The sequence below is a fragment of the Desmodus rotundus genome, chromosome 2, assembly GCF_022682495.2.
Source record: "Desmodus rotundus isolate HL8 chromosome 2, HLdesRot8A.1, whole genome shotgun sequence".
NCBI classification, from domain to species: Eukaryota; Metazoa; Chordata; class Mammalia; order Chiroptera; family Phyllostomidae; genus Desmodus; species Desmodus rotundus.
Genome location: NC_071388.1, coordinates 93410704 through 93434356, shown reverse-complemented (window position 1 = coordinate 93434356; position 23653 = coordinate 93410704). Strand labels below are relative to the sequence as shown.

The following is a 23653-nucleotide window of genomic DNA, read 5'->3' as shown; positions in this document are numbered from 1 at the left end:
TAAATGTTAAAATAAATTTTCTGACTCCCTTGTTAGAACAAAAGTCAAAATCTAATCTAATTTAATTTTAACCTAATTATCAGCTATCTAACTTTTGGATACATCATCTTTTTCCCCTTCATTTTCTTGATCTCTTCTATCTGAAGCCATAGACCTCCCTTAAGTCTGTTGCTTTTTCTTCATTTCTGAAATAGAATTTCTGCTGTACTTTAAAAGGCATGGACTTCAGAGCTAGACAGAGCTGAATTTAAATCCTGATTCTGCCACTTATTAGCTTTATAATCTTGAAAAACTAATTCATATTTGTGCCTCACCCACCTCTATTAATTGTAATTGTAATGACACACACACACACACACACACACACACACATATATATATATCATAGTGTTGCATTTTTCTGAATTAAACAAGAAAATATCTGTGGAATTGCTTAGCACATGCGCCTGGTTCACAATACACTCTCAATAAATATTTACTCTGTGAACTGGTATTAGTTCTCAACTCCTTTCCCACTTATGTGATCTTAAGCCAGATATTTAATATGCCTGAGCTTCAGTTTCCTTATGTGTAAGGACAATAAAACTTGTATTACAGAGTTCTCAATAAGGTTAAATAAGATAATTCATGCGAGACTGCTGTGATCCTTCCTCTTTCTTTTCTCTCTCTCTTTTTTTTATTGTTGTTCAAATAGTTTTCTCCATTTTCCCACCACTACTTTCCCCCACCCCACCCATCCCCACCTCCCACCCTTGATCCTACCCTTTGATCCTACTTTGTCCATGGGTCCTTTATACATGCTCTTTAATGACCCTTTCCCTTCTTTCCCCCATTATTTCCCTCTGGTAACTGTCAGTTTGTTCTTAATCTCAATGTCTCTGGTTATATTTAGCTTGCTTGTTTGTTTTGTTGGTTAGTTTCTACTTTTAGGTGAGATCATATGGTATTTGTCTTTCACTGCCTGGCTTATTCTGTACACTATTTAAACTTTTCTTTCCATTCTTCTAGCCTCAATAATCTGTTGTTTTCTTTCCCAGCTCCTACTGCTGTCTTTCTCCTGACACTCACCTCTCTTCTTTTACAGACTCTTCTTTCTCCTTTCTCCTGTACTCCCCTCTTTAGTTCCTTATTCTTAATCCCCTATGCTTTCCCTCTTGTCCTTGCTGACTTTTTGAGTGCTAGAATAGAAACTAAGTAATATCTAGAGGTGGCAGATAGAGAAATACCACCTGTACTGAGGGTTCTTCAGGCTTTTCCAAGCACTGAAAGATAATGATGTAGATATCTTTGATTTGGGAGACTGGAGATAGCAAAATGTATGGAACAGTAGAAATCCTCTCGACTCGTCACTTTCTCCAGTTGTGTACACACACACACACACACACACACACACACACAGGAATCTACCCAAAAATTATGCATGTGATCACTTCCTCACTCACTCCTGTGGGAACTTTTATCTTTGTATTTCTATTTAATTCCTCTTCACTGGTTTTTGGTATTTAAGAAATAACAGTATGCAAGTCAATAAAAATCTAAGAAGAAAGCAAAAGAGGACAAAAAGGGAGATGCTAAGATATAAATGACAACTCGATATGAACATTTCACTACTTTTACAACCAGCATTCTCTTAACTGTATCAGCTGGGCTGTAAGATTGTTCTAAGCAGAGTGTAACTTTCTCTTCTTTCCCATAAAGCCCTCTGCCACATGGTGTAGGGATGTTTCTGAGTCTAGCTCCTGACAACTTTATGTCCTGAGGCAAAAGGATTGATGGTGTGTGTCATACTTTTCTAGCTTATGTAATCCAGATGCTATTCCTGCTCTGTTCATTCACATAAATCTTTAATTCTTCCTAGAATCTTCCTAGAATCCCTCAGGTGAGATATATAGAGAAAAATTTCAGGTAGTAGTAAGTTACAGTCTCTCTCTTGATAGATAGATAGATAGATAGATAGATAGATAGATAGATAGATAGATATGATATTTATATCTATATCTAGATATAGATATCTATCTACATATATCTATATATAGTTTGTCTAGGAATTCATCCATATAATATGAAAAATAGAGACATTTACTGAAAAAGATACAGGAAACATTGTACATAGTACAATGACACCTCAGTCCCCTTCAAAGTAGGCATGTTGGGACCTCACACAGTTCTTCCAGGATCTCTTCCACTGTTCAAAACTCTCTACAAAATGTTTTGTTGGAATCACCATCAGCTGCCCTAGTGTATTTTCCTGAATCTCATCAACAGTCTGAAATCTCTTGCCTTTCAAAAGTGATTTTAGTTTGGGGAAGAGCCAGGTGTCATAGCTAAATCTGGGCGGTAGGGGGACTGAGTCACCTGGGTGGTTTAATGTTTTGCCAAAACTTCGGCACGAATTTTGCCATGACATATTTCGTGCCAAGATCCTGCATCAAAACCTTGGACACAATAGTTTTTGGACTTCCCCCATCAGCTGCTAGTTCTCACACTGTCAGTCACCGATCTTTGTTGACTACAGCCCGTACAGGTTCAACATTCTCAGGTGTTCTGCTTGTTGCAAGCCTTCCAGAACGTGGATCTCTTTCAACAGATCCTCAACCATCTTTGAAGTGTTTGTGCCACACTTTTATTTGTGCTGCACTCATTGCATCATCCCTGAAAGCCTTCTGAACCACCTGAATAGTTTCTGCAGAGGAATGTTCAAAGCTTAATGCAAAATTTGATGCAGATTCATTGTTCTACTCACTCAGTCATTTTGAATGTGACGGCCACACAGTACACATGCTCACTCAACAGTGTCTACTGCCCCCTACAGACTACTACAGTGAAGTCATCATTATTCACACATGCACATTCCAGTCCACTCTCCTTGGCTTCCAGGTTACATCAATGTCATGCAAACTGTTCTCATTATATTAACAATAGTTGGGCAACATTTGTACATATACACACACATGCATATATGAATACACATATATATACACACATATACACACACTCTACTTTTACATTGGTTTTCTTTGGGTGGAGTTAGTTGTTCTTTGTTCACTAGAATGATTTCAACAGAGTACCCTGTCTTTTTACCCTTTTTTATTTCAGCACTGTACTGCTAATATTTTTGCCTTTAAGTCACTGCCTTTCTGGAGACATGCTAGGGCCTTTCGAATCTTTGATGGTAAGGTTGATTCCCCAGGGCTGCACCTTTCTAAGGATGATTGTCTTCTGATTCCCTATAGCCATTTTTTCTCTCCCTGCTGAATAGACTTAATCTTGTCTTGAGCCTTGACTCAGGGCAAAGAAGATCATTTGAAAAGGGGAAGGGATGAATATCTCTATGTTTCAGGATCTAAACCATGTGATCATTTCAGGCTGTCAGTCCCTATGAGAATATCGTGCCATTTCTTCTATGGTCCATCAATTTAAAGAACTTCCAGGGAGCATAAAATGAGAAAGAAGTTTATTGTGAATTTGGAGTAATACTACTCTCAGAAGGGAAAACTTTTCAATTCTTGGAAATATAATTTCTATTTTCATCACATGAAAGCTCCTTGACTGCTTTGTTCGCATTTCTCTCCCATCTTGTTTTTGGGTGTTTGTGTGTGATTTCATACCATGGCTTTGCTCTGCTGTTGAAACCAAGATGCTGTGTGCTTTACAGGTTTGTGATCACCATCCCTCTCAAAGGGAAAATAAGTGCCTGGGGCCTTTCAGCTTTTTTAGAAAGAAACACGTATGAGGCTGTTAGTCTGATTCTAACTTTTACTGAATTTCTCCTGGGAGCAACTCCACAGCAATCTCTTCCCTAGAAAGTCTCAGGATGCAAGCTCAAATAGTTCATTTTGTACCTACAGCCAGAGCTTCTGAACATTTCTTCACACCAGTGGCTATTTTGTTGAGGCCAGGGCAAAGGAACCAGTGAGCCAGGGCTTTGGAAAGCTTTTGTGAAAGCTTTGTGAAGATTTTGCAGTGAAAATGTGCATCTGAATCATCACCAGAGTGTTAAAATGCAGATTCCTAGGGCTCACTGCAGGCCTACTGGACTAGAACCTCTGGAGATGAGCCTAAAAATATTCCTTTTTAAAGAATATCCAAGGTGACTTTTCCTAGTCTGGGAACTACTTCTTTAGAACAATATTTAGGATGACTTAAAAATTCAAGTGGACTCATTGGTATTACTATCGTAATTAATTGAAAATAATTGCTTAGATCCTAGATCATAGGATGGTAGTTCTGAAATGCAATTTGGGTGCCATCTACTATATTTCCCAGTTTAAAGAATGGGAAACACAACAGTGGAATGAAAAATTCAGGTCTTGCTTATCAGTTTGTTTCTTTGTACTGAGGATTGCCAAACTCTTCCCATAAAGGACCAGATAGTAAATAGTTTAAGTTGCAACTGAACTTTGCAGTTGTAGCTGATAAAAGTCTAGACATTAAGTAAACTCATGGGGCATGGCTATGTCCCAATTAGGCTTTACTTATGGATACTGAAATTTGAATTTCTTGTAGTTTCTATGTGTATAAAATACTGCTCTTTTTTAATTTTTTAATCACTTAAAAATGAAAAAAAAAAAAAGAAAAGAAAACCTTGGCAGCAGATCAGATTTGGCCTATGGGCCATAGTTTGCCAACTCCCTCCCTGTGCCTCTACTTCTTCCCACTTAAAACAAATTTGGCAAAGAATAAACCACAGTCTCTGGAATTGATTGTTTTATTTTTAAATAACAATTTTGTTTATCAATAAAATGATGAGATTATATATGTAACATACCCAGCAATGAAAGAATGAAAGCTTTTGTTCAGGAAAGACATTTGTGTTAAACCTTTCATTTTACAAATGGTTCATTAAAAATGGAGCCGGTTGTTCAGAGTCCCAGAGGTAAAAAGTCTTGCTGACAGTTGTGGCTAAAGAGAAACCGACTAAAATGCATTCAGATTTAATGAGTGCCTACTGTGTCTGGGTACTGTTCATCACATTCAAAAGTAGGGAACTAGTGTATCCACAAGTAATGAATATCAACAATAAAAGCAAATGTAAATTATTATTAATGAATTATCATCAATATAATGGTTTCCCGAATAGTTGCATCCCCTTTACTTTTCAGTAGTGTCTTATTATGCTTTGTTGTATCTCCGTAGCACAGTGCTGGACATGAAACAGTTGTCAGATTAAATTCTCTCCTATGCTTTCTATTCTGAGCAGCCAATACTCATCAAGTAGGGGTTAATAAAGGGTGAGCCACCCTGCTTATATTTGTGGTCTCTCTCTCTCTCTCTCTCTCTCTCTCTCTCTCTCTCCCTCCCTCTCTCTCGCTCTCCCCCCCCCCAAGGTAGAAGTATCCAGCTTTATGAAGAAACCAGTTTCCTTATTAATGTATTTGGCTTTTCACATATGGTTATCAAAGTTTTGACAATTGGCAGCAATTGCTCGGTGCGACAGCCACAATCTTTACCATTCCTTGAACTTATTTAATTGTACTTTTTCCCTTGAACATAATGGCATTGATTTTTCCTTTGGAAACTATTTCAATGCTTTTCAAACTATCTGCCAGAAAACATTGGTGTTCCAGAAACTGACCTTAGTGGTTCTGCTGCTAAAATGAAATATTGGCATTCTTTTCATGATTTTTTAGAAGAGAAATATTACCAAGTAGGATTTTATTGATTGAAGGTTATCCCATAATAAGTTCTTAAATACATTTTTTAGTGTCTGAACAATTTTTTCCTGAATCAAAATCTAACAATCTAATACAGGATAATCACAAGATTATGTAATCAAGTATTTTGTCTCTCGTATTTGGATTTATTGTTAGAATGTCATTATCATTTTCAGGTGCTCTGCTACCTGAACAATTTTGAGAACCTGTGTCCTGGGTTGTAATATGAAAAAGTTACTAGTGTCTTTTCCAGAAAGTAGGATTTAAGTCTATATAATTTGGACTACATTTAATGAAAGTACTTTTAAACTTTCCTTTACTCAAACTTCACTTTAAATATGCATCTCAAGTTTCATATTTTGACTCTTTGGTGAAAAATATATTTTTTATATTTTAAGGAATAATTCCATATTTCTGCTAACCCAAATTCAGCCACTTACCTTTCTACACACACACAAACACATATATTTTCTCCCAAATACCTCTTATCCTTCAGTCGCTTTAAAACATTCTTATTTGATGGAGAAAGAGATAGATTTTTCAATGGCCAGTGCTTGGATTGAGGAAGGGGGAGGTCAAGCATCTGACGTTTTGGAATTGCACCACATTTTGACTGGTGTCATCCAACCCAGCCATGTTCTAACCTAGGTTTAATTAGCCCCACAATAGCCCATGCAGTTTGTATGTAGCCAGCATCCTCATTACCATTCCAATGGCTGATAGCTCTTGTGCATGATAGCACTTGGCAGCTCTCTAGGTAGACACTCGATCAGATAAGAGTTAAACATGGGGGCACAACTTTCTAATTATTTTTGAGCAGAGAGTGCCTTGATAGCATGCCCAAGCATAAACCTAAAGCCCTTAGACCACCTGAAACTATATCAGGACTGGGGATATTGGTTTAAAAATACATGGTTAGGACCATAGCGACCTTTAAAGAACACTAAGTTATCATGTCAGGAATGATGACTCCAAACTCTTGTGACTCAAGCTTTCTTACACACAGCCACCTCTGCAATCATATGCTCATCTATTCACTTACTCTCAGATATGTAGAATGAATGACAGGTAACCACTTCTTGGCATGGTTATTTTGTGTCATATACAAAAGAAGTATTTATTTGTCAATAGGCTTGGGTTCAAACAACCGAAACAAACCCCTGTCTTCCCTGACTGCCAATAAGGCTGATTTCTTTTCTGGAGGTATCTATGAGTCTAGCCTAGGCTGTTCTGGTAGCATTTTCTTCCTGCTCTTATTCTTCCCCATGGTCTGATTTACTTGATTTCTTCCCATAATCTCCCTGTGCCCCACTCTATTACCTTCTTGTTTGCTGCAGGACTTCCCCTCACACTCTACCGCCTTCAAATCTTCCCTGTGGTCTCCTCTGCCCCTGAACACAGCGGGTCAGGCAGTATTGCATGAGAACCAAAGCTAAGTTTGCCTTGAGGTGAAACCATCTGTCCAAGGAGGTGATCTGAGGTGCTTAACTTTTTCACCTTGAAATTGTAAGGTACTTTTAGACCAGGAACCTGACGTTGCATTAGTCTATGTTAAAATCTTGATATGAGCAAGTTTAGCTACCTGGAAACCAACAATATTTTAGAACAGTATACAAGGAAGGAAAGGCTGAGGATATTTGAAAGCCTAACAATTTATTAAAGGTATTCCAAGACTTCCTGCTCAGAACTTACCCAATTATCTTCTGAAGAACTGGATATTACTGTACTCATCAAGATATGGATCAACAAGTTTAAAAGACCACCTAGCATGACCTCAAATGGACCCAAATAGTTTTAGTTTGTTTAGCGTGTGCCTATTCCAGGCAGACTTATTTGTATATCGCATGTCATGACCTTTTTATCTATATCTGCAACTAATTTTACATCAAGGTATTAGATACTAGTGAGAATGATTTTCTGTTTCAGTTTTACATGTACTTCTTGGTGACCTCAAACATTTAGACACAGCAAGCCAAAATTTTGTGAAATGTGCTTTCTGAACGAACTTGTGACCCCTCTTCTTCCATTCTAGTCCCTCCAGTTCCCCAGAACTTATTCCCACAGACAGCTATCCTCATCGCCTGCAGGCTGACAAGTCCCTTAAGGGTTAATTGAGAATTAAGACATTAGCTGATAAAAGGTATCACCACTTGCATTAATGTTTGGATTGCAAAAGAAGTCTTAATGGGAAATTAATTAAGCTTTAAAGTTTGATACATTTGAGGCAATTTTTCTTGCCCGGCAACCTGTCAAATCTCAGCATATAGGCAGTCCCTGCTTTGCATCACCTTACCTTCCCTATACCTTATGCTGACCACATGGAATTTCAAGGTAACTCTACAATCAGAATACTGCAGTGTGGGGTGGGATACTTGGAATCCTACATAACATGATACCAAAAATTAAATCTCTCATCTGTGTACAAATTAATTTACTCTTAAATGGTATTCCAGTGCTTGAGAAAGTCAGCAGCATCCATCTGCTCTTCTCCAAGTTTACAGACAGCTCATCCACTGATCAAAGGTGCTTCTATAACAAAATTGATGCATAATCAAAGTAGGAAAGGCAATTTGTTTTTTCTTGTCCAATTTTGCATGTGAAAGATCTATTCTTGGTGATTTATACAGTATGGTCTAATGACCATGCCAGGTAAAACACAGGGAACTTCAGGAAAGAGAGGAAAGCAAAGGACAGCAGACAATTGGGAATTGGGACCCTGGCTTTGTGTGGGGGCCCAAGCAGACCAGCAGGCAGTCAGCATTGGCTTTTGTCAGAAACCGAGTGTCTAGAATGTGTAGGCAAGATGGAGATCAGTCCCAGGAATAGAACTAAAATTTTTTACAACATGGTGTAATGGTAAAAACACTAGAGTATACACCTTGGCTCTGCCACTTATCTGTGTGATGTTGGGGAAGTTCCTTAACTTTGCAAAACTTAGTAGTTTCATTTGCAAAGAAAGAGAAAGGAGAATGACTGTTTAGGTGAATAAACTAGCACATGTAAGTAGTCTGTGACACAAAGTGATACCAACAAATGTAGGCTGAACTGCTAGCTTGGAAATAGGAATTGAGTGTCAAGTTCAATGCACAATGCTGATTCTTATCATGATAATTTAATTTTTCTCCTTAATCTCCCGTGACCTAAAAACTGGATATCCCCTCTTCCAAGCCAATGTTAAATCTGTCAGTTGAGGTTAATTGAATCCCCTTGAGAGAAGAAAAGGGATGTGCCTCTGTATGTAAGACTACTAAGATCAGATGGATAGTCCCAAATGTAGGTATGCCCAAGCATCATCCAAGGAGCTTTATAAACACATGGAATTCCTGGGCCTCACCCCCAGAGGTTCTAGTTCAGTACCTTTATGGAAGGGCTCAGTGATCTGCATGTATAATGAGCTCCCAAAGTCATTCTTATATAAGTGGCCCATGGATCACATGGCATGAAACACTGGAATAGATGCTGATAAGAACCTTAAATAAGCTGATTACTATATCTGGGGACAATTTCAGCATAATATTTCTATAAGTGCAAGCAAGAGGGAAAATACATTGATTCACATAGTTAGTTTTTATTTTGAAAATGGTAGTAAGAGTTTATTCATCTGAGGAGGCATTATTTTCTGCAAATATCTGATGCATAGAATTTATTTATGAAGGATATTGAGTATGTAGTAGACAATGTAATATATTTGGCTGAAGTTTATGAAATACATAGGAAATGTGTTCAAAAGGGTAGTTCTTAAAAAGTCTTCATAGGAAAGCCTATGGTCTCACTTCAGTAAATCCATTTCTAGGACATGAATAAATAATTTTGGTCCAAGTAGCTTACTCTGAATACATGATCCTTGAATAGACTCCACTCTTAAATAAATGCATAGTAGCATCCTGGGTAGATATACTGTCTTAGTCGGTTTGGGCTACAATAACAAGGTACCATAGACTGGTGAATTACACAACAAACATTTATTTCTCACAGTTCTGGAGGCTGGGAAGTGCAAGATCAAGGTACCAGCAGATTCAGTGTATGGCGAGAACCCACTTCCTGGTGCACAGATGGCCATCTTTTTCCTTTGTCTTCACATAGCAAGAGGGGTGAGAGAGCTCCCTGCGACCTCTTTCACAAGAACGCTACTTCCATTTAAGAGGGCTACTCTCATGATATAATCATCTCTCAAAAGCTCCATCTCCTACTATTATCACATTGGGGTAGGATTTCAACATGAATTTTGGTGAAACACAAACATTCAGTTTGTAACAATATGCTTTGTAATTATTAAATGTCTTATACAAGCATTTGACATGTCTAGGTTGAAGTCCCTTAGCAGTTGAATCTCTGGACAGTTATTCTGTGTGATTGCACTGAGATCCTTATATGGTAGTGCCAGAAGTGATAGCAGCAGACTTTCTGCCTAAAGTGAGAGAAAACAGCTTCAACACAGGGCTGGGAAGTTGTCTGATAGAAACAAATCATTGACTGCATTTAAGTGCTCAGTTGAGATACAAAATTCCATGCTATACAATGTGGAAAAAATACTGAGCCTGATATTTTTGTATGACAGGTATTAGTTATCACCTGCCCTCTCCATTCATAAAAATTGTTCATGTAGACTGTAGAACCTATTAATTATACACTTTTCTTTAAAAAATATTTATTTGTTTTTAGAGAAAGGGAGGGAAACATCAATGTGTGGTTGCCTCTCACGCGCCCCCATCCAGGGACCTGACCCACAACCTAGGCATGTGCCCGACTGGGAATTGAACCGAGAACCCTATCATTCGCGGCCAGTGCTCAATCCACTAAGCCACACCAGCCAGGGCTAATTGCACACTTTTAAGGAAATAATTTTGTGGTTCTTCCCTGTTGGGCTGTGAGGGGCCTAAGCCACTAGCAAACTTAGAAATTCCCTGTATGAAAGATAAGCTGAGTTTTGATTGGGCTGAAGGCGAATAAAAGGAAAAGCAAACTAGGACAAAAGATGGATTCTTTCTACCCACACCTCAGGCCTCCTCCCCTTTCCCAGAAGACTTACAGTTCATATTATTAAAGAAATTCAAGTTAGGATCATTCTCAGAATATTCATCCAAAGGGCTGTGACAATAGCAGGGCACGGAGATTTCTGGATAATGGTGCCACAGCACAGCTAGTAAGCTACTAGTCAGTGATAGAAATACAGCACAAAGACGTTAGCCTTGGAGGAAAGGAGATCCTGACAACTAGATGATGGATCAGCTTCATGATTCAGCCCAACTTTAGCTGTATCTGGGGATAGAGTGCAGTCTGAGTGCCAGTGGCAAGAACTGAAGAGCGTTCGAGCAAACTGGTACCACAGGGTAGAAAGTCAGCAGGGAAAAGGCATCCGAGTACGCCTGTAGGTACCTTCCGCCTTCACGATCCGCACTCTAAGTACAGACCCCTCTTAACAGGCTCAAGTCTCAGTGTTCCAGGGCTGACTGTGCTGAGCCTGCAGGTCGCAGTTCTTTAGTGAACACAGTTGGACAGTACAGAAGGGAGGGTGAAAGAGACAATACCCACGTAGTCATTAAAACTCCATATTACCCAGTCAATTAGAGAATCATTCTGATTTTAGATAATATCAACTTGCTACTATTCCACCTGTCATTAGGTGTTGGTATCTTGTTTCCCTATTAATTCTTCTTTCCTTGTGCCAGAAATAGAAAACCCTCAGGGATTTTTCTTTTTCATTGTGAGAAACCTGCCTTGAGGATATAGCCACAAAGGTGGGTATGTCTTTCCCTTATATTGAAATTATTAAATCCAGTTTCATTTGTAAAAATACTTCTAATGTAAAATATATGATCTATGTCAAAACTTCAAGTAGTATAGGAAAGCAAGAAATGAAGAAAAATTCCCTGGCCACATACTTCTGACACTCTGATGCCATAATTCAGAAGCATGACTGTTACTAACCTTGTGTACACACTGTGTATATATATAGCAAGTGTGTTAAAAAGCATACATATGAATATGAGCATGTACGTGTATATACAATGTTCAGACACAAAGCACAATATACTATACATAGTATTCTATAACCAATATATCTTTTTATGACTAATTTTAATGTTACATGAATTACATTTTCTTAGGTGAATACACTTATATAAAAAGTATGAAACATAGTAAGCACTTAATAAATACTAGGTATAACAATGCTAGATATTTGGGGATAATTCTTTTCTTGCTTGACTTTATAATTTTTCAACTATCTAGCATTCCTGGAAAAAAAAAAGATTAGTTTTGTTGGCCTGTAATTTTCAGATGAGGGTATTTATGCTTTATTTATTCTGTTTTACTTACTTCACACAACTTTATGTTCGGGAGATTGCCCATGTTGCCACTGGCAGCTGTCACCTACTCATTTTCTTTCCGTATGGCATCCTCTATGTAGCTATGCAGCAATTGATTTACCCCTCCACAGTGTGGGTGCTTCTGTGACTTCACAGCAGCGGCAGTGGGATGCTGGGTCATACGTACATCCTCAGTGATAATAGAGATTGTCAAACTCTTTCCCAGAATGGATGGACCAGCCTACTGACTGAAAATTCAGCTTTTTAAGGATTTTGGCCCTCTTGTGTCATATATATTAAAAATACATTTTTCATCTTATAGTTTATGTATGCATTATTAGATTTTGTTGATGAAGGTTTATACTATGGAAAAAAATTATTTTTTATGTGGTCAAAGAAATAAATCTCCTTTTTTATGGCTTCTATGTTTCATGGCTTTCTTAGAAGCATATTCCCTTCTTCAATATTAGCAAATTATTGTCTTTTCTTTTATTACTTTTATAGTTTAATTTTTAATTTGAAATCATTTGATCCATTTGAATTTGTTTTGGTGAATAAAATGAGGGTATTTCTTTTTTCAAAATAGGATAGCCTGTTATTCCAACACCACTTTAGCAACAGTAAGAGAAAAAGATAGTTCAATGGGTAGCTAGTTTTGTACTGACATACAAAACTATAGTTTTTTTCTAAATATGACTAATACTAGTTAGATAATGGCAAAAAAGGACACTGTTCAATCAGGAAAATGCTGAGAAATAACTATTCATATCCTTAATTTAAAAGTATTAAAAAACTAATGTAATGAAATAATAAGAGACTTGCCCAGGAATGGACAAACAGAATCAAGAAACAGAAGAGAATCCAGAAACAAACCAAGCTGTAAATAGGAGTAACATTTAAAATCATTGAGGGGATATGATTAGCAGTTTTTAATAGAAACTAATTCCCGCATCCTTTAATCCATTTCCCACTCACATGAATAAAGTCAAGGCCTTCCAGAGCTATTTATTTATCCCTAATGAGAATGTAAGTTTATAAAAATTAGAAATCATATCTTTTTACTACTTCCTTTATTTCTTGTGCTTCCTGTTTAAATCTTTGGCTGCCACATGGCAGCAGTTGATGTTCGTGAATTGACTGTTTATAATGGTCCTCAGAAGCCATGCTCTACCGTTCAGATCACAGCCTGTTTGCATATATCTGTTCAGTATTTAGGTCTTTTTATACTAAAAGAATTATATTTTGAATTATTAGTCTTATTTGGAATTCAGCGGTACCTCATCTCTATGCCTTGTACCCCCTAGATGGTTAACATCTTCTCTTTGTCTATACTTAATTTCTTTAGTCTATAAAGACCTCAGAAAATAAATGATTAATTAAAAAATAAAGAATAAAAAATAAGTGGTTTTATTCTTCATTTATATCCAGTTGTTTAGAAGGAATCTCCATTTGAATGTCCTGCAAGCATTCACATTCAACAGATATAAAAACTCATTTTATCCCTCCCCCCAAAGAAAGACCAGCCAACCGGCAAATCAGTCAAACCAAGAACATCGGGGTAGCCCTTTCCCTCACTTGCCACTTTATTCAGAAGGGGGTTTATGAAAGGAGCCCCCTCCCATCAGGCTGAGACTGCTGTGAGCTTTATTTCAACCATTTGATCTAAACCTCTGTGGTGGCCCTTTTCCTCTCCCTTTGTTTTTATTTAAAAAGAAGTAGAGGAAACATCCTCATGCAGGGCTTTATAAATGAAGTGACTTGTCAAGTCAGAGACTGTGGCAGTAATCTGAAAGGCAGTAAATTTAGCGACCCTCACTTGCACTGACAGGCTGTCATGCGCTTGAAACACAAATAGCAGTGGAGACAAATCGCTGCTGTTTTCCTATTAAGCTTTGGCCCACTGGCCTCACAGCCCTCCAGGAGTGGGTAGGCCGAGCCTGGGAGAAGACTGCTTTCAAAAGCAGATATGAGCTGGCTCCTGGTCTCTCCCACCCCACCTCCAGAAGTACTGCCAATGCTGCAGCTAGGACCCTCACTCCCTCTGAGATCCATCTGCTTCACAAAAAGTCCAAAAACCAGGGCCAGGATTGAGGCATGCTGGTGTGCAGAGGGCTGCCATCCCAACTGAATGTTGATGGTGGCGATTCCTAGTTCATACATTTTGGTCTAAGAGCAAGAAGCAAATTGTTGGACTCTTTACTATTATTTGGGTAGACCCCTGAGCCCCTGAAGGCTACCCACTTTATGTTAAATGGGAACAGTATAAGACTACCACTTTAGTTCAAGCTTAAGCCATTTCCTTTTCTGGTCTACTCCCTCCTTCCCCACTTACTCCCACTTTTCTCTTCATTACTTATTGATTGACTTTAAGCAAGAACAGTTTTCTAAATGGGATTGAACAGCTCCTTCAGCAGTAAAGCCAGCTGAAGAAGTGAGGCTGGGGTTTGGGAGTGAGCCCAGAGGAGGTCACTGTAGTACTGGGACCTGTAAGAAAAAGGCAGAGGGCCAGATGGGGTTATAACCCACCTTGTTTTAATTACTTTTCAAAGGCTTCTGTGGCAGCCACAAAACCACACCAAGCAATGCTTCCACAGTGCAATTACCCTGCTGAGTTTAACACATTCACTTACAAAATGCCAATTGATTTATGTGACTTTTGAAAACAGCAACTGCTGTTCTGGTATCTCTTGATATTTAATCCTCAGCCATGGCAGAGCCGCTAATGACAGGTTGCAGAATACCCCTGCGGTTCTGATGACAATGGTGAAAGATCGTGTTTGTTGCTCCCTTGGACTAGCAATTCTTTGTTCTGTTTCACCCCCTTCTTAGGAAACAGTCTAAAAAATAATCAACACCTGTAGGAGTTTTCACTTTTATTTTATTGCAAAGGACTTTTCTAGATACTTCTTTTTATAGTTTTACCTCTTGGCCTCTTATTTCCCACGCACCTGAGATAATAAAAATTAAGCGACACAGTGAGTCCTTGCTTTATGACATCATACTACATCATACAAATATTCTGCAGTCTCTCTTTTAGTAGTTTGAATTACCACCATTATATATATTACATATTTAATCCTCATTTAGCCCTAGTCTCTTAGAAACTCCATATTTCTGTGTGCCTATAGAATGTACTCCCCAGTATGTTCTAAGAAAAACTGATACCCACCATGTCAAGAGTCAAACGCATTATCTCCATTCCAAAATAAACACTCCCTCCTAATCTCCTGAGGGGCACCAACTACATTCAAACTCAGCAAGTCACTAGCTCTCAACCTACATATTGCATTTAGAATATATTTCTTCATGCCCAAGAAGACTCAAGTGGACCACAGAAGACCTCAGGACGGGTGAAGGTCAAGCATGTGGTGCACCTTCCCTCTGCCCACATAGATATTGCCCCTCATTTGCATTGAGCCCAGGCTGTGCCTCAGAATCCTTCTCAACACATGCTCCAGGCAGCCACTGCCAGTTAATCAGGACTGATGATGACTATTTGACGTCCTTAAAGAACCATTTTCTCTTTCACAGCAATTCACAGGGTGGCATGTTACAGTATATACTAGGATTCAGTGCCAAGAAATTGCACCAAGCAAGGTGGTGCTGGTATAGAAAGGACATTAAACAAATAGAATTGTCATGGGATTCCATGCTTATACACCATGTCATCTCCGGAAAAGGGAGGGAAGAAGAAAGGGAGACAGAAGAAGGAGAGAGAAAGGGGAAGGAACTCTTTAAAATGTCAATTTTACTCAGTACTTTGTGGGTACCTAAAGGTTCCACTGTATCTTTTTTATTTTGTTTTAGAGGGAAAGAGGGAGGAGGGAGAGAGAAACATCAATTTGTTGCGCCACTTATGTATCCATTGGTTGATTATTTTATGTGCTCTGACTGGGAATCGAACCTGCAACCTTGGCATATCAGGAATGATGCTCTAACTAGCTGAACGGTAGCCAGGGCCTGATTGCGTCTTTATTGAGATGCAGAGGTACTGAACACAGCAAGTCCACAGTCTTCACCCCACCTCTCACACCCTGGAATATGTCCCGCTGTCACGGCACACTGCTCATTTCTCCTGTGTGAAGAACTATTTTTTAAGCAGGCAAACCAGACTACCACACCCTTTTATAATTTGCCAGCTCTGATTCTCTCCCCTTGTGTTTTTCAACTTTCTGAAAACAAACTTCTCCCAGTAAGTCCTTCCTAATATAAATCCTTGCTACACCGTTCCTGCAGCTCCTTTGCTGCCTGTTGGCATTTGTGTGCACCAATGCTTCATATTGTTTGCTGTTGGGATCGAAGCTTCATACATAAGTGGGTTGAACTAAAATTTTACATACCAACTTTTTTTCTCACTTACTACTTTATTTTATTCTCTCAATAAAGAAGTTAAGTGAGGAGTACCAAGCTTATGAAAGCTGGTGGTATATTTTTAATTTCTTTAGCTATAACTGAGCTGCTTTGCTTTGGAAATTTCCCAAGTGTCCCATTCTCAACATCCCATTTTATACTCAAAAACAGAAATAGAGCAGATTCTTTGAGCTAAGAATTCAGCCAACTCTAGTATCCCCTGGCATTCTAATAATAAAAGTAGTCATGCCCAATGGGAACATGGGCTCCAAAAGTTCATAGACCTGGTTCAAACCTCAGCTCCCCTTTAATAACATTATAAACTTGGGCGCTTTCCTTAAGAGTCCTCTTTAAACCTGGGTTCCTGTGTTTCATCATCTTTAAGCAATCATAACAGTATTGTGAACTAGATAAGGACATATTCAAGTGACCTAGCACAGTGCCCAGAACATGTTTACATAAGTAGTTGCTCATTCAACAGTCACTCTGCAGTATTTATCGAACATGCCAGCATCCAGCATTGTGCTGCCCAATGGGATACAATGATAGCAAAACCAAACATGGTCCCTACAATGGAATGATAGCTATGATCAACATAATTTATCCTCAGAGAACCAGACATAGGGGATCCTGATTTCAAACCTGGCATTTAGAAGGGCAGAGTGGTTTCTAAAACCTGAGAACAAGTAGGTGGGAAAGGTTAAGCTTTACTACAATACCAGAATGCCATGGCCCGGGGCTGAAGAGGATGTGTGGATGGCAGCCTCCAGTGGGTTGCTGAGCTTAAACTATGTCAGCTCACTGATTTTTGTATGTGAAAGGGAAAATGCAAGCCATAATGAATTGGATCTCTCTGGATGCCAGGAAAATAATGCCAGGAAATTCTTCATTTGGCCCATGATCATTCATAAAGCCAAAGGCAGTTGTGAATCTTTCCTGGCACTGTGCTTGCCTGCAGTTTCTGGGCACTAACTACACCCTTTCGGACTGCAGAAGGCATGGAGCCAGTTTCCACACCCTTGGTGTGTTTTAGTATTTGAATAGGGAACATTTCTACAACAGAGTAACCAATCCCTTCTCTTCCATGCACTTCACATATCTTAATAGCCAAATGCTTCTTTCTCTAGAGAAGTGTCCTGTCTTCTCTTTCTTAAATTCATCTTCATTATGTCACTTTTTTGTCCCTCCACCCCCATTCTCTTTAATACCTTGCACTTCCCTGCTTCTCCTTATTTCCTGTGGTTGCTGCTTTGGCAACTGTGTCTGTCCCCCACACCTACCTTCTTTAAATCACAGATCATTTACCAGTCTTCACCCATTCCTTGATGGGTGATGAGAAATAGCAATGAGAAGTGGATTCAGCCTTTGGACAGAAACATTGTCAAACACTAACTGATCTCTCAGGTGGGATACGAAGCTGAGAAACAAAAAACTTCAAAAGGATCGGGAAAGAGACATGACAGGAAACATAACCACATCGCAGGCTTTTTTTTCTAGATTTCTGTGTTTCTCTCTAGCTTTCTTTCCTTTTTTTTAAGCATGTCTGCATTGAACGTAATGTGCAAAAGCAGTAGAGAAAGAACAAAAAGCAGGAACAGGTGAGAATGTCCTTAGGGAAAAAAAAGTGAAATGTACTGTAAGAACAGGAATTCCTTACAGCATTTGAAGTTGGCACAAGGAACTTCAAATGGCATCATTGATTCACAATCTTTCTCTTATTTTTAGAAGCAACAGTTTATAGCTTGCTTTTACTTGCCCTTTTCACTCCCCTTTCAACTACACAAACACACATGTGCACATACACATATCCTGCAAGACAAGTTCCACTTGTTTGCTTTTCATTAATCTGTTTGTGCCTTTGTGTTTGTAACTATCGTGTTTACAGGTACAACTCTTAAATACTCAAATTTAGGTGAGTAAATGAAATGTCAACCCCATTTAAACACACCCTCCCTTCTGTGAAAAAAAATATCTACACAGATTTTAAGAGTCTTCTCTGAATAATGAAAAAATTATGCATTCATTGTCTAACATGTAACAATCTTTGGATTCTACCTTTTCAAAGTTATAAAACACTCAAATTTAACAAGTTTCCTAAATTTTATTTGTTGTATCTCAAATAAAAGGAAAAAATAAAAATACGATAAAGATTATTGGGGTAATAATCTTTTTTTAAAAATCTCAAACAGGGGACTGTCTGTGATGTCCTGAGGAATTCTCAAGAACAGGTCTGCTCTATTTAGTGAGCAAATATTTGGGTATTAGTAAAATTGCATGCAGCCTTCTAAAAGAGTGGGAGGTTATATGTAAGTAAATAGCTTTACGTGTGTGCATATGTATATAAGTGTGTTTGTGTGAGTATCCAATGAGAGAGAGAGAGAAGGAAGATGGGGATGGGGGAGCGGAGAGGAAGGAGAGAGAAAAAGGGAAAAAGTGAGAAAGAGAAGTACCATGGAAATTATTTAATTTTAAATGGCTGCTTGCTTATGAATGAATGCCTGATTGACCTTGGAAATCTAAATAAATCAACATTTTGAATGTGATCTCTACATGTTCCACCAAAGCAGGGTCAGTACTCTGAAGGCACTGTACTCGGAAGGCAGCATCTGGCATACTTTAGTTGAAGTGTTTCTGGCTGATTTGCCTCTGTGTTAGGAAAACACAGAAGAGAACACTTTGCTCTTGCCATTACCTCTAGGCCCCTCTTTCTGACTTATGAAGAAATATTAAAAGAACTAATATGTACAACTTGAGTAAACAGTGACTAAGAGGAGATATGCTAATTATGTGCAAGAGTTTGAAAGGTGCATATTGCAACTACGTATTGCCAGGAGACACAAAAGCATATTAAGCAAAGGGAGATTTAAACTAAACACCAGATCCCAGAATAAACATAACACCCGGTGATATGAGCAAGCTTGTGGAAATAGGTTGAGATGTTTTAAATCGCAAAATATTGAAATTTGCATTTCAAATAAACATTTATACAAGGGTAGAAAATAATTGACAAGAATAAGAGACGGGCCCAAGTTGAAGTCATAGGGCTTTATTCCACAGATAACTTAACAGGGTAAGTATCACATTCTGGCCTGAGACCCTTCTTACGGTTGAGAGAATGAAAGGAAATGGTGACAGGACCGTTGGGTTAAAAGCAGCCAGTCCAAGTGAACTGAAAGCGTGTGAGAAAGATACACTGATGGAGACAGACACATGGGGCCAAAGGGTAAGGAACAAGAGCATGGAGTACATTTTAGAGGTTTGTGACTCAAGACTAACACAGCATATTCTGTGCCTTGAAACCAGAAACTGCAGTTACTCAGGTGAAAGAAATGGCATTGTTCCTGTTTCCACAAGGGTCTCTGTTTTTGTCTCCATACCTTTTTCTGAAATAATGACTCCACACAACAGATACATCCTCAGGACACTAGCAGAGATGCCCCATCCAGCCTTTTATGGTGGAGAACTAAGCACATCTGTCCTTCTCCAATATAAGGGTTCTCTTATTAGGTCATTAAAAGGGAGTGGATGTATATACAGCTTGTCTTACAGAAATACTTAGCCAGCTTTCCATCCTTAGCTCCTTCTCTTGAGGTATATAATGTCTTGAACCTGACTCTAGTTCTTGCTTGTTATTTTGATTGTGCTAACTCAAATAGATATTTATGGAGTAAAAACTAATCTTGCCAAACTCTGGGCTGGTTCACAGGGATATTGCAAATAAAAGAAGAGGGCATAAGGGGGATAAATAGTAATGGGAAAAAATACAATAAAAATAAACTTTAAAAAAAGAAAAGAATGGCTTTTGAGGAATCTACGATGTAGTTCTTTGGCTTTCCAGCGACAGGAAAGCTCCCATTTCCTTTTAAATCACTGGATTAATGAGAAATTCTCAAGCAAAATAGGAGAGATAATGTGTTGTGGGCAAAGGCTCCTGTGGAAGCAAGACTTGCCAGAAGTGCAAGAGTGTCGACTAGGGGATCCAAGGGGTAAAGGAAGAATGACAGGAAGGAGGGCTCAGAGATATTGTTTAATATTTTAAATTCCTGTCAGGCTAGTTTCTCTCACCTGTGTTTGGTTTTCACTTTGAGGCTCACCCACTCCACTGAAACAGCTATGCACATTGATGCTTGTGGCAGAGGCAGCCATAACAGTGGAAAAGAGTTATCATGGGAAAAGCAAAAATGATCTTTCTGCCTTATGGCTGGGGCATTTAAGAGAAAACTCCCCTCTATCCTCACATAGGAATGGGGGAATTCTCCCTAGAGATGTGGGATTAAAAATGCATCCCATAAGGATCTGTTTTATAATCAGCTTATTGGGAAGAAATGAAATTATTAATACTTGCACTGGCAAAGAAGAATCCCAGGTACAAAACCCAGTAAATATTATTTTATTTTCTATAATTCATCTTAATGTTTAGTCTCATGGTGCTATCTTTCCAAACTGGTAGGGACGTAGGTGCTGCTGCTAAAATTATCTTTTTATCTCTCCTGGAACTGGCTTATGTCTTTCAGAAATTCAAAATGTAAAATTGAGGTCAATTACTCTCCATTTCTAGGTATTTTATGGAAGTTGAAAAGAACTCAGTGCTGTTAGTCACCTCTAAGAAGACCATAGTTGTTCTCTCTTTTACTCACATCTGTACCCACTTGGGAACAAGATTGATGGGTATGGGACAGAAATCCTAAAACATTCTGAAATCATCTTGAACCCTTTTCTTATTCAACCCATCATCATTCTCAAAATCAATAATTGGGTCTTACTGTCAGTTTCTCTTTCCACTACAGATTCTTAATGAGCTCACACTTATTTCTGGCCTGCAGTGGTCAGAACTGCCATTACTCTTCAGGGTATTTATGCTTAACTAGAAGATTCTTAGCATCAGTGAGCTGGCTGACTCTCAGTCCATAGATCCATAGACACAAGAATGTACAATCTTTTATTTTCTTCCAAGCCCAAATCCTCCCATCTAATCCAATAGAGTGGACTATTACCCCTTCTGAGATTTCTGTTTCCTTTTCTACCACATTCCACATCTGTGACCTGTGAAGTCAGGTATGACTCTTTGCTTGAATGTGGAGAAGAAAAAAGGGGAAACACAGATTTAAAAAATTAGCTTTTTATAAATAATATGCACCTATATACTTATAAACTTAGTCTATAAAACATTTTTAGTAGAAGTGTGTGCTAGATAATGTTTAAGACTTCAGAGCCAAATAATTGTATATAACTATTGCCTTTATATTATTAGGATTGCAAAGTTTCCTCAAAACTAGCAATAGAGACATCGACTTGAAGTCTGGAGTGTTCCTGACAGTTGCATTATAGCCTGTGATCAAAGAGGCTGTGCTTTCTGTTGGGAGCCTATTTAACAGGCTCAGCCGACATATTTAGACAGTGAATTTGTCTTTATGCTGACTATCTATTACATTGCTTTGGCCATCAGGGAATTTCCAGAAAAGGAAAACAGCTTGTGGCATTCAAGTAAAGCTTTTAATTAGTACCATTTAGTGCAGGATGACCAGGGCAAGATTTCTTCAAGATGGCAGGCCTGTGTTCTCCAGCACTCTCCCAGCTGCTCTATCCTGGCCCAAGCAGCCGTGGGGTTTTGCAACTTGGGAGTGAGGGGGTGCAATTTAGCTAGAGTTGAAGGTCAAGTTCTTCCTGCTCAACCTCTTTTCTTCTTTACTTTCTCGGTCCCCTTTCTTTTTCCTCCCCTTCACTTTCCCTTCATTATCTATCTCCTTCCCCCCTTTATGAAGGAAGTCATTTAATCATTTTTTCTCGACATGAGGAGAATTAAACAAGCCTGCCAATCTTGAGATTTCTTTACTATAATGGAAATGTCCAACTTTATAGGATTTTCAAAAAAAGGTCACTAGACCTCCAATCCCAACTGTTTAAGCAAATGGTACTTAGCTCCCTGCTGTCTCCCCATGTGACACAATCTGTCACAAAATGTACCATCAGGGGCACATTCTCATGGATCTTGTCCATGGCCTGGAAGTCTCAGTAATGATGTAGTTCCACACTGAACAAGGAAGCCATAACTGAAAGACAGGGTTTTGAACATGACCCTGTGAACAGAATTCCACATAAACTAGGGGGGGAAAGAGTGAAAGTTTCTCAAAAGAAACCCACTTCTCCTTCTAATAACAACCTTGGTTGAAAGAGTGCTTTGCAGCATGATGTGATTGATGGTATCAGGGCTTTACCCATAGCCCCTCTGAGTCCTTTACAACTAGTGAGCATCTCCCCCCAACTCCCACTTTGTTCTGAGCCCTTAACCAATGATTGAGGGATGAGGCCATATAAACACTTCAGCTTCTTGCCTCTTGGTCAGGACAACTTTGAAGTGAGATGTGTGCTGTCCCCAGAGCTCCCTGAGTGATTGAACCAGCTGGCCTTCTGGGAAACTTGGCATTACACCCTCGCTGGGCTTCTTTCTTGCCAGGTTCCATTTCCCACTCCCCTACATTTTCCTGATAACACTTCCTCTTTGATCACTTTCACATGACATTTTGTCTTGGAGTCTACTTCTGTGGAATTGGCCTTAGCCAAACACATTGTCAAATTATAGAAAAGCCATGTGGATTGATTGCTTCTAAAAAAAAAAAAAAGAAGAAGAAGAGGTGATCTGCTGCATATGTTAAATTTCAAAAACAATCATGCAAACCTCTATTTTTCAGGAAGAGAATTTGAAGGAGAAGAAGAATATCTGGAGATCCTCGGCATCACCAGGGAGCAGTCAGGCAAATATGAGTGCAAAGCTGCCAATGAGGTTTCCTCAGCAGATGTCAAACAAGTCAAGGTCACTGTGAACTGTGAGTATGGCAGCAGCCAGCAGGTGCTGTGTGCCCGGGCCCACCTCCACTTCCAGGGAGCTCTGCAGATCCCATTAGCAAAAGAACATTGCATTTCAAGCAGATGTTCCTCTGGTCAGGGATGCACATTTATAGATTCGACACATCCAAGGGCAGCATTTGGCCTTTGAATTTGATAAATCAACTCTATCAACTCTAAATATATAACCCATAATATATTTAACAATACACATTGTCTTTTACTCAGAGTATAGAATTAAGAAAACATAATCAGACAGCACTAGCATTTCTGGCAATCACTCTTCAAGTCTTTATGGAGACCAAGGTCACACCACTTTGGAAAAAAGCAACAAAGCAACAATTCATATCTGCCTTAAATGGAATTTTCATCTTAATGCATTGCTTGTCATAAGGAATAACCCAAGATCATATTTTTATCCTCTGCTATTTAACTAATTGGCCTTGGTAACAAATTCAAGCCACTGTGGTCAGATACCATGTATCCCTGAGGGCTAAC

At 38.8% G+C, this 23653-nt stretch overlaps 1 protein-coding gene across 5 annotated transcripts in view; it reads left to right on the top strand.

The window, feature by feature from the left end:
* LSAMP (limbic system associated membrane protein) overlaps window positions 1-23653 on the top strand; it is a 611154-nt gene that overhangs the window by 546598 nt on the left and 40903 nt on the right. For all 5 annotated transcript variants that reach the window (XM_024578048.3, XM_053918397.1, XM_045186054.2 and 2 more), the window contains exon 4: window positions 23002-23136. In XM_024578048.3, the coding sequence (XP_024433816.1) occupies window positions 23002-23136 (135 nt within the window). The remainder of the gene's footprint in view (window positions 1-23001; window positions 23137-23653) is intronic.